We start from the raw sequence: 13,230 nt of genomic DNA, 5'->3' as shown, positions 1-13,230 counted from the left end.
TCTTCTGAAATTTAAAAAAGACGGATTCTTATTTCTTATCAAGTGAATTAATTATCAATCCTCAGCATGGAAAATAAAATTAAATTAAAAATTAAGCGCACTTTTGGAGTTTTTGAAGGAAAAAAGTTTATTTTTCCTTTTTAAATAAACGAGGAATATGTGCTAGCTAGCTAGAGAGCGCTTTAAGTTGATGATATATAGAAGAAGCGATGAATAAAAATCAATGGATGAGAAGAGAGGGGAAGGAGAAGAAGAGAGCAGCGAGAGGTGGAAGATGGCAAACTTCGTGGCATTTCCCGACGAGATTCCGACGATGAGTAGTTCAAGTCTGATGAGCTTCCCTCAACCTCCTACTTTCTCATCAAGCATCTCCGACATGATGATGATGACAACGCCTTCATCGGAGAACGATTACAAGCCTAATTACTCCTCCGCCTTCATGGACCTGCTCAATCTGCAAGATTACAGTCCTTCTTTGTTCGATTGCCTCCCTTCCTCCGCCACTCACCACCACCCTCTTCCGTCGCCGGCGAGCTCCAACGTCCCGGAATCCTCCGAGGTCTTGAATACTACTCCGGCCTCCCCCAATTCTTCCTCCATCTCGTCTTCCTCCAATGAAACCCCCCTTGCCGATCACACCATCATCGACCAACCCCACACTAGTGGTAAACAAGAACCTGACGATGAAGAGCACAGGGATGCAGCCAAAGGAGGCGACCTCGATCAACAAAAGACTACGAAACAGTACGATTTTCATTTCTTCTTCCTACTGTTTTCGCTTCTCAACTTTGTGTCTTCAGTGACAGAGAAAACTTCAGTACTAAAAAATAACAGTCAGTTACAGTTCTCTAGGGTGGCATCTGAATCAGTTTCTTCTTTTGTGTCTGTGTATTTTGCTTTTTGGAAAAAATATTTAAAAAAAAAGGGGACAAATTAAATTAAGCACTAGCTAATTATTGTTGTGTTCTGTGCACACAAAATCGATCTGTGTGGGATCAGGCTGAAGCCGAAAAAGAAGAACCAAAAGAAGCAAAGAGAGCCCAGATTTGCGTTCATGACAAAGAGCGAAGTCGACCAACTCGACGATGGCTATAGGTGGCGCAAATATGGCCAAAAGGCTGTCAAAAACAGCCCCTATCCCAGGTACATAACTAGATATCAATATTTAAAATGTTCGTACGCGTTTTGTTTTTAATTGAGAGAACAAGAATTTTGACTCCGAAATTTCTTTCTAACTTGTCACACAATCATCCAAGTGTTACCCACATTAACGTTTCTGTCTGCTCTGTTCCTTTCCTCGAAAAAGGAGCTATTATCGTTGCACCACCCCTGGTTGCGGCGTGAAGAAGCGGGTGGAGCGGTCGTCGGAGGACTCGTCGATCGTGGTGACGACGTACGAGGGACAGCACACGCACCCGAGTCCGGTGACGACTCGGGCAAGTGTCGGGTTCGGACCCGCGAGGGCTAGTTGTGGCCTGCTCGGTTCGCCACAACAGTATGTGGTGCCACCACAAGCACAGCATCAGCATCAGCATCAAAGTAATCATCTTCAGGAACAAGACCATGTGCAGGCACAGGACGATGCTTTGTTGTATAATAGCGCATCCCCACTACTTCCTTTGAGCATTACCAATCCGACGTCGTCTTCCTCGTCGTTTTCCAGCTTCCGTCATCATCATCGTCTTCTAGGTTTTGGACCATCGTCCACGACGGCGGCTTCTTCTCAAGCTAATTTGTCAAGGGACAATGGCCTGCTTCAGGACATCATTGTGTCAACTCAGATGAGGAAGGAGGAGGAGAAAGAGGAAGTAATAAGAGAAGAATAGTTGATCGATCACTGCATGGAAGATTAAACTATATATATAACATATTTGGGGTTTCCGATGTAACATTGTTAATTTTTCATTGTGTCTGTATGATTGGTGATGTATATTGATGGATCTGACTGCTGATCGGTGACGCTTGTTGTGGGGGAAGTCTAGAGTTTAGAGCTCACTGTGTATTGTAGCAAATGGGAATGAGCCTTTGGAGGCTCATGATAACGTACGTGACAAGTAGTTCTAGCTTGTAGCTAGGCTTGCGGAGGAGGCTTTGATTTTTTGATTTTTTTTAATTTCTTCTTTCCTCCCTTGCGGGGTTAAATGTCTTGATTATTATTCTTCGAAACTAGCTACGATATTTATTGCAGGCACTTCTGTATGAACCATTTTTCTTTCTTCCGTACATATATCTTTTGTTCGTTTTTCTCTTTGTTCTATCTGATGGCAGATCGGCGTGGGTGATAATCAGTTCAAAGAAAAGTTTTACTGTTTTAGGGTTAGGGTTTTCCCTGCATTTTCCCCACTGAAACCTTAAGCTCGTAATAACCAAAGAAAACCAGTTCTGTTGTAAAACCTAGAAAAAAGTAAAGGTGAGGTTACTTTGATACAGTACACGGGGGTATGGAAGAAAGATGGAGAAGGATAACTTGCTCTCACAATCTTTCCCCATAAGCTTAGTACAGATATGGGTTTGAGGCATTGAAGGATGATGTACTACTTCCTTCAAAGGAAATATGGCTTTTAAGAGAGATCAGCTGATGAATGATGGCCAGGGATATGGAGTGGCAGATATAATATACAGGCACGTACTACGTACGTGTGTGTTTTTTTTTTCATCATTCCCCATTTTTGGAGTTGCACAAGCATTTCTCCATTTCTTTCTTCCCCTTCCCGCCTTGGAACCTTTTGGTATCGTGACTTCCCATGACGCACAGTATCATACCCTATCAGTTGAATCATTTGGAATAGCCTCTGGTCTCATTTGTAGTCACAAACGAGATGTTATAATTAAAATCGGAGATAGTATATTTGTACTGTGTCTATATATATATAGAGGGGGGGGAGGACTGCGTGCGATTGTACATGGAACTTAATTATTATCATCTTTAGATTCATTCACTTTTTCTTTATATTCCTCTTTACTTGTGTTTTTACAAAATTACTTCTATGTCGTCGGTGGAAGGTCTCGGAGCGGAGAGTTCAATTATTACATGTTTAATGTGAATTAGATATATTAAGTCACGTTAATTAAGCATTATGGAAGATGTCATTTCACCGAATTTTTGGTTGAAACAAGTTACTGTCGTTCGGTTATACGGTTACTTAATAACTATATATACTCTTCTGCTCTTATTTATAAAGCACTTCTAACATTTAACACAGACCAAGAAAAATTTTAAACTTTATTAATTTTCATTTAAAATTTAATAATTTTCTAACTTTATCCTTATTTAATATACATTATACCTTATGTAAACAAAGTTAACACAACAATAAATTATGGGTAAAATTGTACATCCATACAAAAAATTTCTCTCAGTGCCCTATAAATAGGACAAAAAAATGTCTTCTCTCTCTTATAAATAGGATCAAAGGAGTGTGTGTGTATATTCAAAACAACAAAATTTTTTGGGGGTGATTTAATTAGCTTGTTTCAGCCTTCAATGTTCACCACCCAATCTAAATTAACTCTTTATGATGAGAATATTGAATCAGAAATCTAATCAAGAAGAAAAGAAAAAGGAATCTTCCTTCTCTTTCGATCTGCGAAGTATCAAAAACTCGATGAAAGGAATTTGATCCCTACTGATCATTCTCATCCCATATATAATCCCTTTCACACTTAGCTTCTTAATTGAATTTGTGTTGAAAGAGAAAGACAAAAAGCAATAAAATTTTCCAGATATCTACTATCTCTCTTTAAAATTAATAAAAGTCATATAACTATATTATAATTAGCAGCGAGACCTTCTAAAAACTCCTCGCCAGGTCGATGAATATATAGTTCGGTTTAGATTTAGAAAATTAATTTATTGTTGAACCAAAAAAATCAATCATGTCTTATTTCAATTGCTGCATCCAAACATCTCGTAAAAAAATTAAAGATTTGTAAATTGTGGACGAGAAAAGTAAAATGTTGTATAAAGGTGCAAGCAGGAACTGATTGGAGGAAGAAAAAAAAGACGTGGGGTTTGAAAATTGTGAAGAAAGGAGATAAGATTTTGTGGAAAGTTAATAAAAACTTGTCTCTCTCTTTGGTGCCCCTTAATCATACTTAAAAGTTGCCCTTCACAACGGATCTGATCTTAAAGCATCTATAACACAAACAGTACTTTCTCAAAAAGTAAGGCATTTATTTAATCTAATGCAAAATCCAAACCAAAACTCAATAACAGTATTATCAGCTAGATCGCTCATTGCTTCATAATTGGCATGCAAACCTAAATCCCATCAACCACTACTCTATAAGACTGAGAGAGTGTTTCGAAACCATATAAATACTTTAAAAAAAGTACTTTTATACAAATTGGGATAAAGTATTTTTCTTATACTTATCTAATTCTCCGTAAAATTATTTTTAGAAGACTAATTCAAACACTTAGTTATTTCCCCCCCCCCCTCATTTTGTATTCATTATTAAAAACAAAAGAATTTTTTCAAAAAAATAATTAAAAGATAAAAAATGTATGTATAATTGGTATGCGAATTTCCAGGACATTAAATTCGATTTGGTGAAGCTTTACACAATTTTGTTCTACCACGCTATATAGCAGGTGAATATTCTCAACTTGAAGTGATGGACAAAGTTTGGATAAATTCTGATAAAATTAAAACGGTGAGGGGTTTTTCTTTCGAGTCTTGTCAAACTTTCCAGCCTTTAAACTTTATGGTAATAATAGTATATAATGTTTCGAATTGAAAAAGAAGATATATATATATATTAATAATTATCAATATCGTGAAAAACAAGTGGGATATATATTGCTGGATTATCTAACTGTACAGGTGGAAAATGCAGAAGATGCTTGGAAAAGAAAAGCCAATCAAAGAGAGATTGAGACAGACATCAGGTTTAATCATTTTGTGATTCTGCCGAAGCATCTGAATCTTAATTGCGTGCAGAAAATAATATTCACATTTCATGATTTAAATATTTTAGCAATGTGTGATGAATATTAATTTATTTTTTTCATATGAGAAAAAGGTTTGTATATACTATACATGTCCATGATTGAATATAAGCAGGCTAATTGACCTTATCTTTCTCTTTTAATATTTTCCCAATAAGATAATTTTCGATTTGTTAGTTTTATAAAGATTTATTATCAATCAGTTTTCTTTATTCTTTTCTTACCTTGCAAGTTTAAGATTATATCTGACAAGATCAATCATGCATGTGTTATAAATGTGCCAGATTTTAGATTCAAAGACATGAACCTCTTTGATGGATAAACTCTCCCATATTTTATTCTGCTTTTGCTAAAATAAAATATTACGAATTACTTATTTTCAAAGTATAGTACTACCTCATATTCTCAGTATAAAAACTAATTTGACTTTTAGTTTGGTCATAAATATAAAATCTCAATTCATATTATCTCTCATATTTATCTATTTTTTTCAAGGTACTCCTTATAATAGTTACACATGTTAAAGATTTTATTAAATGATAGTTCTAACTAATACTCTCTCCAGTCCTATATATAAGCTTTACTTTTGGAAGGGGGTTTAGTCCAAAATATAAGTTTTATTTTTTAGTTTGTTTGAGCATTTAGTACTTTTTTCCTCCTATTTTACCCTTAGTTGATTGTATTTACCGCTCCTTCTCTCTTACTAATATTATCCCTATATATTCTTTTTATCACCTTTTTGTTTATTGCGCCTCTCATTTAATCTCTTAATAAATAAAGGCAAATTTGGGAAAAAACTTACATTCATGACCTATTTATTATTTTTAACTAATTTTAACTAATTTTAACTGTTAGTTTGTTAAACGTGATTCAGTTATTTGAAGCTTATATATAAGACCGGAGGGAGTAAACATGATTAATAATGGTATTTTAGAGAAGCCAACACCTATTTATTACTAATAACTAATTAACAAATTTTTTAATCCACTCAAATTAATCAATTAACTCTTATATTAAGGATTACAGGTAGTATAAAGTATTTCACATCAAATCTGGGGCATGTTAACAAAAAAAAGCATTGAAATAATTTTACCAAGGAATTCCCATTCAATTATTTCGAGAGCAGAATTTTCATATTTAAATAGAGTATTTTATTAGCTCATATGAGAAATAAGTACTGTATTGTTACCCTTTTCATCTTCAAAAAGATTCATGGTTGAATTTAAAATTTTTTAAAAAATGAACTCATGCTAAGTCCAAGGATCGAGAAATGAACTCACTCTCGGGTTCATTTTTCCAAAGCTAATTATTAGAGTTTGAGACCTTCGAAACGCCAAAATAATAATAATAATAATAATAATAAAAAGCCTTTGATTTCGCTTGTGAAAAGAAATCATTTAACCATACTCTTTCGGTTTTAAATATAAGACTCTTATATCAGTATATATAAATATTTTATATTTAGGATAGAAGGAGTACCCTACTAAATTTAGTTGAATTTGACGAGTGCATGAGTCGAGTCAAATCAATTTTTTATATATCACGTACAATTTGTTTAAAAATTTGATAACATCGTAAGATCTATATAGCTAATTTCATCTCATATTTAAGATAATTTTTTTTGCTAGGCACATATATTCTTCTATTAAAAGTAATCTTATTCGAAATAAAAAAAAAAAACAATCAACTTGGGTGGGTTGGTGGGCATCTATGCTTTTAATATATAATCAATGGAGGTCTCTGTCACCCACGATGTGTCACTACTCTAATGTAATAACCAGTACGTAAAGAAAGTAATTTCTGAACAAGAAATAAGAAATACCCTTATTTTATTTTCTTTCCAAGTGTACTTCTCATTTTTCCGATTAAACATAAACATTGCCCCAGTTCTCTTTTCCTTTTGCCAGTGAAAAGTTGGACACTCAAAAGAATTATTGGGCAAGAATGAATTTCAAGTTCTACCCATACCAGGACTATTCAACTAGTTTGTTGGAGCCATAAGGCCTCGCTGAAAAGAGACGTTACCCACCAAATGAGACTTCAAATAGTCGCAGGAAGTTTTGAACCTACACTAATGGGCGAGAATTATTGAAGGAAATATCTCACAAAGAATTGTAATAAAATCCCAAGTTTTGAATCCCTGAAAAAAGCATTTCACAAAAATGTCTCCTAATAACTGAGTGTCTTTGTAATAGCAAATTTTAGAGTAGAAATTGACAACATATTTCAACTGTTCACTTGTCACTATGACTTTTTAATAATTATATTTCTTCTTTGGTAGCTTATAGTAATTCTTCCAATATCTTACACCCACTTTTTCGCCTTAACCAATGGGCAACGCTTTAGGATTTTAGTGCTTTTTCCTTCTGGAAACACGTCATGTTAGGACTCTTCAAAATTCAAAACACTGACTTGAACGCGTCAAGTTGGTGAAGCTTATATGAAATATTGAATTATATGCGTGTCTGATCTAATGCAGGGAAACCAGATGCAATGAGACCATATGGCGAAACCAGGCCAAGGTAGAGCTACTTCATATTGGTTAGGTAATGATTAACGCACCTGTACGTTACACAAGACGATGTGGTAACTTGGTAAGGCATTTCATTTGCCTTAAGCTAATGAGCCCCTCCACTTACTTTACTGCCCAGCCAGCAAGTGAAACTGAAACCTGAGTGATGAGTATAAAAAACTCATGACTGTACATTAACTGTTACACCATATTTACTTCAGGGGATTAGGACCAAGGTTCACTAAACCACTGGCACTATCTAAACACGGCCCAGAACAAGGAAAAGTGTCTTGAATAGAATGTCACTCACATAGTCATCTTGTTACTGAGTCAAGTCAGAAGACTGGAGCCTGCTGGCTTATTTTTCAACATCCACTCTTGTGTAGCACGAAACCCCTGTAACACAATCAGGGAACTAAAATCAGACCACCAGGAGAATGTACTTTAGTCAACGACTGTAAAGCGAACTTAATTTCATACTTGTTGGGTGAGCGCAGGATGACCGACAGATACGCCTGAGGTCTGTGATTGGATATATCCAACTTCCTGAAAAGACAAGCAAATTGCAAATATTTACACAAGAAATATCACTAGGGATAAACATCCTACTGTGTAACCAAATGGTAAATACAACAAATGGAACTACCGAACTTTGAATATTATGAGGGACAACAAAGACTGCACGCATATGTCTTGTATCTCAAGTCACAGAAGACGCAAATTCCTAAGATGGGAGCAAGAACTACCTAATTATTAAACCATATGAAGGTATGACCAACCCTAAGAATTTCCCTACAATTCCCACCAAAACACAAGTAAACTGAGCTTACCCAAAATATAATATACTAAATAGAATTTTAATCCTATTTCTATAAAATGCCTTGTAGAACTGCACAACAAAGAGACAATATCATTGTCATTTAGCAAATGCTTTCTTTGATGACATACGGAGGCTAAAATGTTACCTGAACATTTTGATGGTTTGTAACTCCATATGCCTGATACCAGAAATCCAGAAACAAAGTCAACATAACAGAATCTTCATTCAACACCACAGTGAAAAAATTCATAAAGACGCTTGCAGAAGATAAAGAAGGCTGCTGTATCTGTTGCTGGTGGAGAATCTGTACCTGACATTGAGGCAGCACCTCTAGTGACTGGGGAACTGGCAGTGCAGATAATGCCGGTGGTTGTAACTGAGATTGATACTGAGGAAAAGTTGGCATTTGCCTTTCAGATAATGTTAACTCCCCTGGTTTCTCCCACTATAAGTCCATTTAATAGAAGATGAATAACATAAATAGCATGGAAAAGAAACATGAAGGCAAGTCAAAAATTCCCACCTGACTTTGCTGAGTGACACTATTATAGTAATACTTGAAGCCCTCAGGAGATCTATGCTCTGTCCAAATGCATTTTGAAAGAGCCATGTTCTGGTTTGTTGTAGGTATAGCAGAAGCAGATGCAGATGAAGGAACATCTGTGGCTGCTGCCGCAGTGGGAGTACTGGTCACTGCCTTTGGTACTGTCACAGCCCATTGAAACTGCATAAGACAAATAGAATCCATTTAGTAAATCATGCAAGAGTATGACATTTATTCAGTCCTAGGAGTGATGACATAAAGTACCGGTTTTTTTAGCAGCTTCTGCGTTTTGCTGCAATGCTAAATCTTGACTAGATGGTTGCATCATTTGTACTTGTTGAATCTGGGAAAAGGCCTGCTGACATGAATGAAAGATTGCTTGCAAAGTCTGAGTTTGTTGTGACAACATCTGAGCCAGCAGAGATGGGGACTGCTGAAGAGGTTGAAGTGACTGCTGCTGCAACAATGAGGCAGGAAGTCGCTGCAGGGTTGAATCTTTTAAAGATTTATTAGATGGCAAGCTACAGCAGATGAAACATTCAGTTGAGTTTGATTATGGGAAGCTGATAACTGTCCGCTTATGCCAGGTACCTGCTGTGAAGGGAGAGGCCCCTCAGACAGAAAAGGTTGTGGCTGACCATCCTGCACCTGCCTAACTGATGAAAGAGACATTGGCGTCTGTAAGTAGGGCATTGAAGCTTGAGGGAACGAATGATGGAAGGAGGCAAGTCATGAGATGAATGCATAGGTTTCTGCAATGATAACATTTGTCGGCTAGCAGGTGGAAGTTGTGAAATCGCTGGGTTCGAACTGTGAGATCAATAATGATTTTACCAATATGTTCCATCCAGGGAAGGAAGAAATGAAGGCAAATAATCTTCAACTACCGGTTGCGACATTGGAAACAAAGCCTGCCCTTGAAAAGGAGCATCCATGGGTCCTCCAAAGGCATTAGCAGGAACACCCTAGATTATTTAAGCACTGTAAGCAATAGATGTGGCTGCTAAATAATTAAATAAACATATAACCAGTGATTCAGTTACTGAATAGATGTGTATCTGCAATAGCACAGGTCTGTCTGCAGAAGCAACTATTTAACTGCCATCATCATTCTTATCAAATTAGTTAAAAACAAAGGCATTGTTTATGCTCAAATTGTCAGGTTAGCTAAGCTGCATGATGATTTGCCAACAATAAGCAGCAAGAAGTAAATGCAAAATTTAAAGGAAGAAGATAACCACAAGACATACCCCATTTTTAAGGGAAAATACCAAAATAAAGAACATATCACTTATTACCATCATAGCTTTGAAAGTCAAAGATAATCATAAATATCACATCGGAGACAAAACTTTGCCATATCATCAAGTTCATATTTACCGGACTCAAAGGCATTGCAAGGCAACTAGATCTTGGAAGCAGCGGAGACCCCACATTATGAGCAGCAGAATTAGAGGACAGTTCCATGTTTGGCAGATGCATTGGACGCCAAGCATTAGGAGGAGGGATATGATCACGCATGGTTCATTAACATAGGATGGAGGACTGTAAAAATTGACAACAAAACAATATATGGTGCTAAATGCCAACACAAGGGGATGGTGATAAAGGAACATTCAGAAGACACCAGGTGAAAACATAGAAGGTGGAAGTAGGATACTGTGGGTCTGGTGCTTCAAATCGAGGACCAAATCCTGGATTGGGAAAAGCAGGAACCCTAAAGCAAGGAAAAGAAACAATATATGAAACTGAAAATAGAGATCAAGAAATGGCATGCATTCAAAATATACACAGGACACAATAGAAAGTACACATAAGCACTGAGTCTGGTGCCAACAAACCTTAAAAGCATGGATACTGACACCAATACAAGCAACATTCGAGATAGATAACCAAACAAAATATATAATTTCCTTGTGCAATTTAAAAATTAAAATATCTTGTTGTATTAAACATTATAAATCTCTACTTTTATGGTATCAGTGTTTTGTAGCAGCATATTTCAATTCATAATGGTCAAGTGCTGTCAACAGAGTCAAATCTGAAAAAAAGATTTAATAAAGAATTATATTTTAGGGTTTAGGATTTGATAAAAAATTAAAAGTAGAAAAAAAAAGACTTGAGCATGACTTCGTATTCGTATCATGGGCAGAAGCCAACAGAGTCAAATCTGAAGAGTCCAAATTGTGTTGAATCTAATAGCATTCAAAATGGATTATGTTCTTAAAGATAATCTTTAGATATCATAACTTGAGTGTCCTTGCCAAGATCTCTTTGGATCAGCAAATCGGATAGTTAATGGCTGATCACAAGCCTATCCAGAAAAATAGATTATACGCATAATGTTTCAAAAGGACGATTTTGCAACAATATGGATAAAACTGTTCCTTACTCTCATTGTATAAATTCCATTAAGTGCATTTATAGCTGCCAGCGCCATATCCCTCCAAGAGTGTTTAACAAAACCGCGTCCTTCAATCAAGAGGGAAAAATACCGTTATTTTCAGTTAAGCAAACACACAGGAAAATCCAAAACTATTGTGCTGAAACGGCAAAAAAGAACAACTGCATCAATCTGTAACTGTAAGCCGTGGTTTTTTAGTTGGCAAAAGAAAAAAAAAAAGAAGCCTGATTTTTTTTTTGAACACCACCTGCTCCAACCAAAAAAGAACAAATTCAAGATCTAGCACACAATCACAGGTTTCAGGATAAGATCTCAGTGCCAGGGGACAAAACAAACCATGGCTTTGCTTCATCTTATTACGAATGAGATAGACATCTTCAACCCGTCCATATTTTGAGAAAATCTGTGGCAACAGACATCATCTATTAGTTTCATGATCTCAAACGATCACTAGCAGCAAGCATAACGTTATTTTGAAAAGAAATTAAACATGTAATATTAGTATTTATTATCATGACGACCCATCAATTCCCTTGAGCCAAACTGCCAAAGGTTCCATTTCGCTAGACAAGACAAATAATTGCCCCAGTAAAAATAGCTGTATGCCATGGGCAGATAAAAGTTTATATCGCAAACATGGTTGGAGCATGTAACATACTTCCTCAACTTCCTCCACCGTAGCCTGTTTGTTCAAAGAGCCCACATATAATTTGTAGTCGGCTGCACCTATTATATAGAAAAGTTCACAGCAAAAATGGAACAGTCAATACACAGAGAGGAACTGGCCACTTGTTCTGTTCAGGCTATACAGCAGTTCCAACTCTGAACTAAGTAAATTATACTAGAGCTGCATAACTCTTTGGTGGAAATAGTTTGTTTATTAAAACTGGCATCAGATTAAATGCACACAAGTAAACTCAAAAAACACGCAATTCCAAGAATCTGGACTCTGCAATTCAACCAAAAAAAGTGATAAATAAGTTTACATAAACACAGAATACTTGTTTAATGCCTGTGATTAGGAATCACAACATACTTTTATGCTCCTTCACAATTATAGCTAAAGATCTTCCCGAAATTTCAAGAGAATCCTCATGGCCAACTCCCCCATCAGATAATTCTTAGAGGCATTTCAATGTTGTATTAAAAAAAAAAAAGTTACAAAGAAAAAAAAGCATATAACCATTTGAAAATGCATATATACTTTACACATGACGGTAAGGATTTAAAAAATATAAGGCATCAATTAGTGCGAAAATTTACCAAAACGTTCCTGTTCACCATCAGCATATCTCAGATGGATTGGACCTACACACTAAAAGGTAACTGAGTTTTAAAAAAACGAAAAAGATGTATTACACGTAGTATTTAGCATCAAAAGCAATACAGCTCACTCCAGGAAGAGTACGTTGATTGTGCAATGCTCAAATTGCCTGATCAGCTTCTTCTGAAGTAGCATACTTAACGAAACAACAGCCTGCACAAGCAAGAAGTTATATATTGATTCCATCAATTTTCTATCACCCTTTCCATAGATAGACGTCAATATTAACGAGCCATTTGATCAGAGACTCAAGTAACTTCAGAAAGTTATTCTTCACACGGTATCATCAAACAAATGAGATCAATTAATTATAGGCATGTGTAACAACTACTTTGACAGGCACCAACAGAAAAATTAATAAGGAGGTTATAATATGATAACTAAAGAACGAATGAAAATCAGCAAAAAGTAACCACTGCATGCAAAGTTTTCAATCAAATAGAGGGTGTCTTTGCAGAGAATATCAATAAAAATAACAAAAACACGGGCTAAGCCTTCAGAGACAACTAGAAATAATAAGCAAAGAGACCAGTTTAAAACTAAGACACGTCCTTCTCTTTGACAATTACCATGGGTGAAATCAAACAGTCTTTATTAAGTATCTAATTTAACTAAGTTTACTGACAACTGTTAATAACCCCAACGGAACTAATAATAGCAACAAGACATTTTTCA

General features: G+C 35.9%; 1 protein-coding gene and 1 pseudogene across 1 annotated transcript; one reads left to right on the top strand and one right to left on the bottom strand.

The window, feature by feature from the left end:
* Positions 1-200: 200 nt before the first annotated feature.
* On the top strand, positions 201-2,150 carry LOC114718874 (probable WRKY transcription factor 48). The gene is made up of 3 exons (XM_028904325.1): positions 201-744; positions 1,000-1,143; positions 1,307-2,150. The coding sequence occupies exons 1-3, from the start codon at positions 224-226 to the stop codon at positions 1,824-1,826; spliced, it is 1,185 nt and encodes a 394-aa protein (XP_028760158.1). The 5' UTR covers positions 201-223; the 3' UTR covers positions 1,827-2,150.
* A 5,338-nt stretch (positions 2,151-7,488) lies between these two features.
* Positions 7,489-12,791, bottom strand: LOC114718875 (flowering time control protein FCA-like; annotated as a pseudogene).
* Between the last annotated feature and the right edge of the window lie 439 nt (positions 12,792-13,230).

Source organism: Neltuma alba, unplaced genomic scaffold, assembly GCF_004799145.2.
Source record: "Neltuma alba isolate B1F8T4 unplaced genomic scaffold, ASM479914v2 tig00011874_pilon, whole genome shotgun sequence".
Lineage (NCBI taxonomy): Eukaryota > Viridiplantae > Streptophyta > Magnoliopsida > Fabales > Fabaceae > Neltuma > Neltuma alba.
The sequence above is the reverse complement of the archived record's forward strand: the minus strand, read 5'-3'. Positions and strand labels throughout refer to the sequence as shown.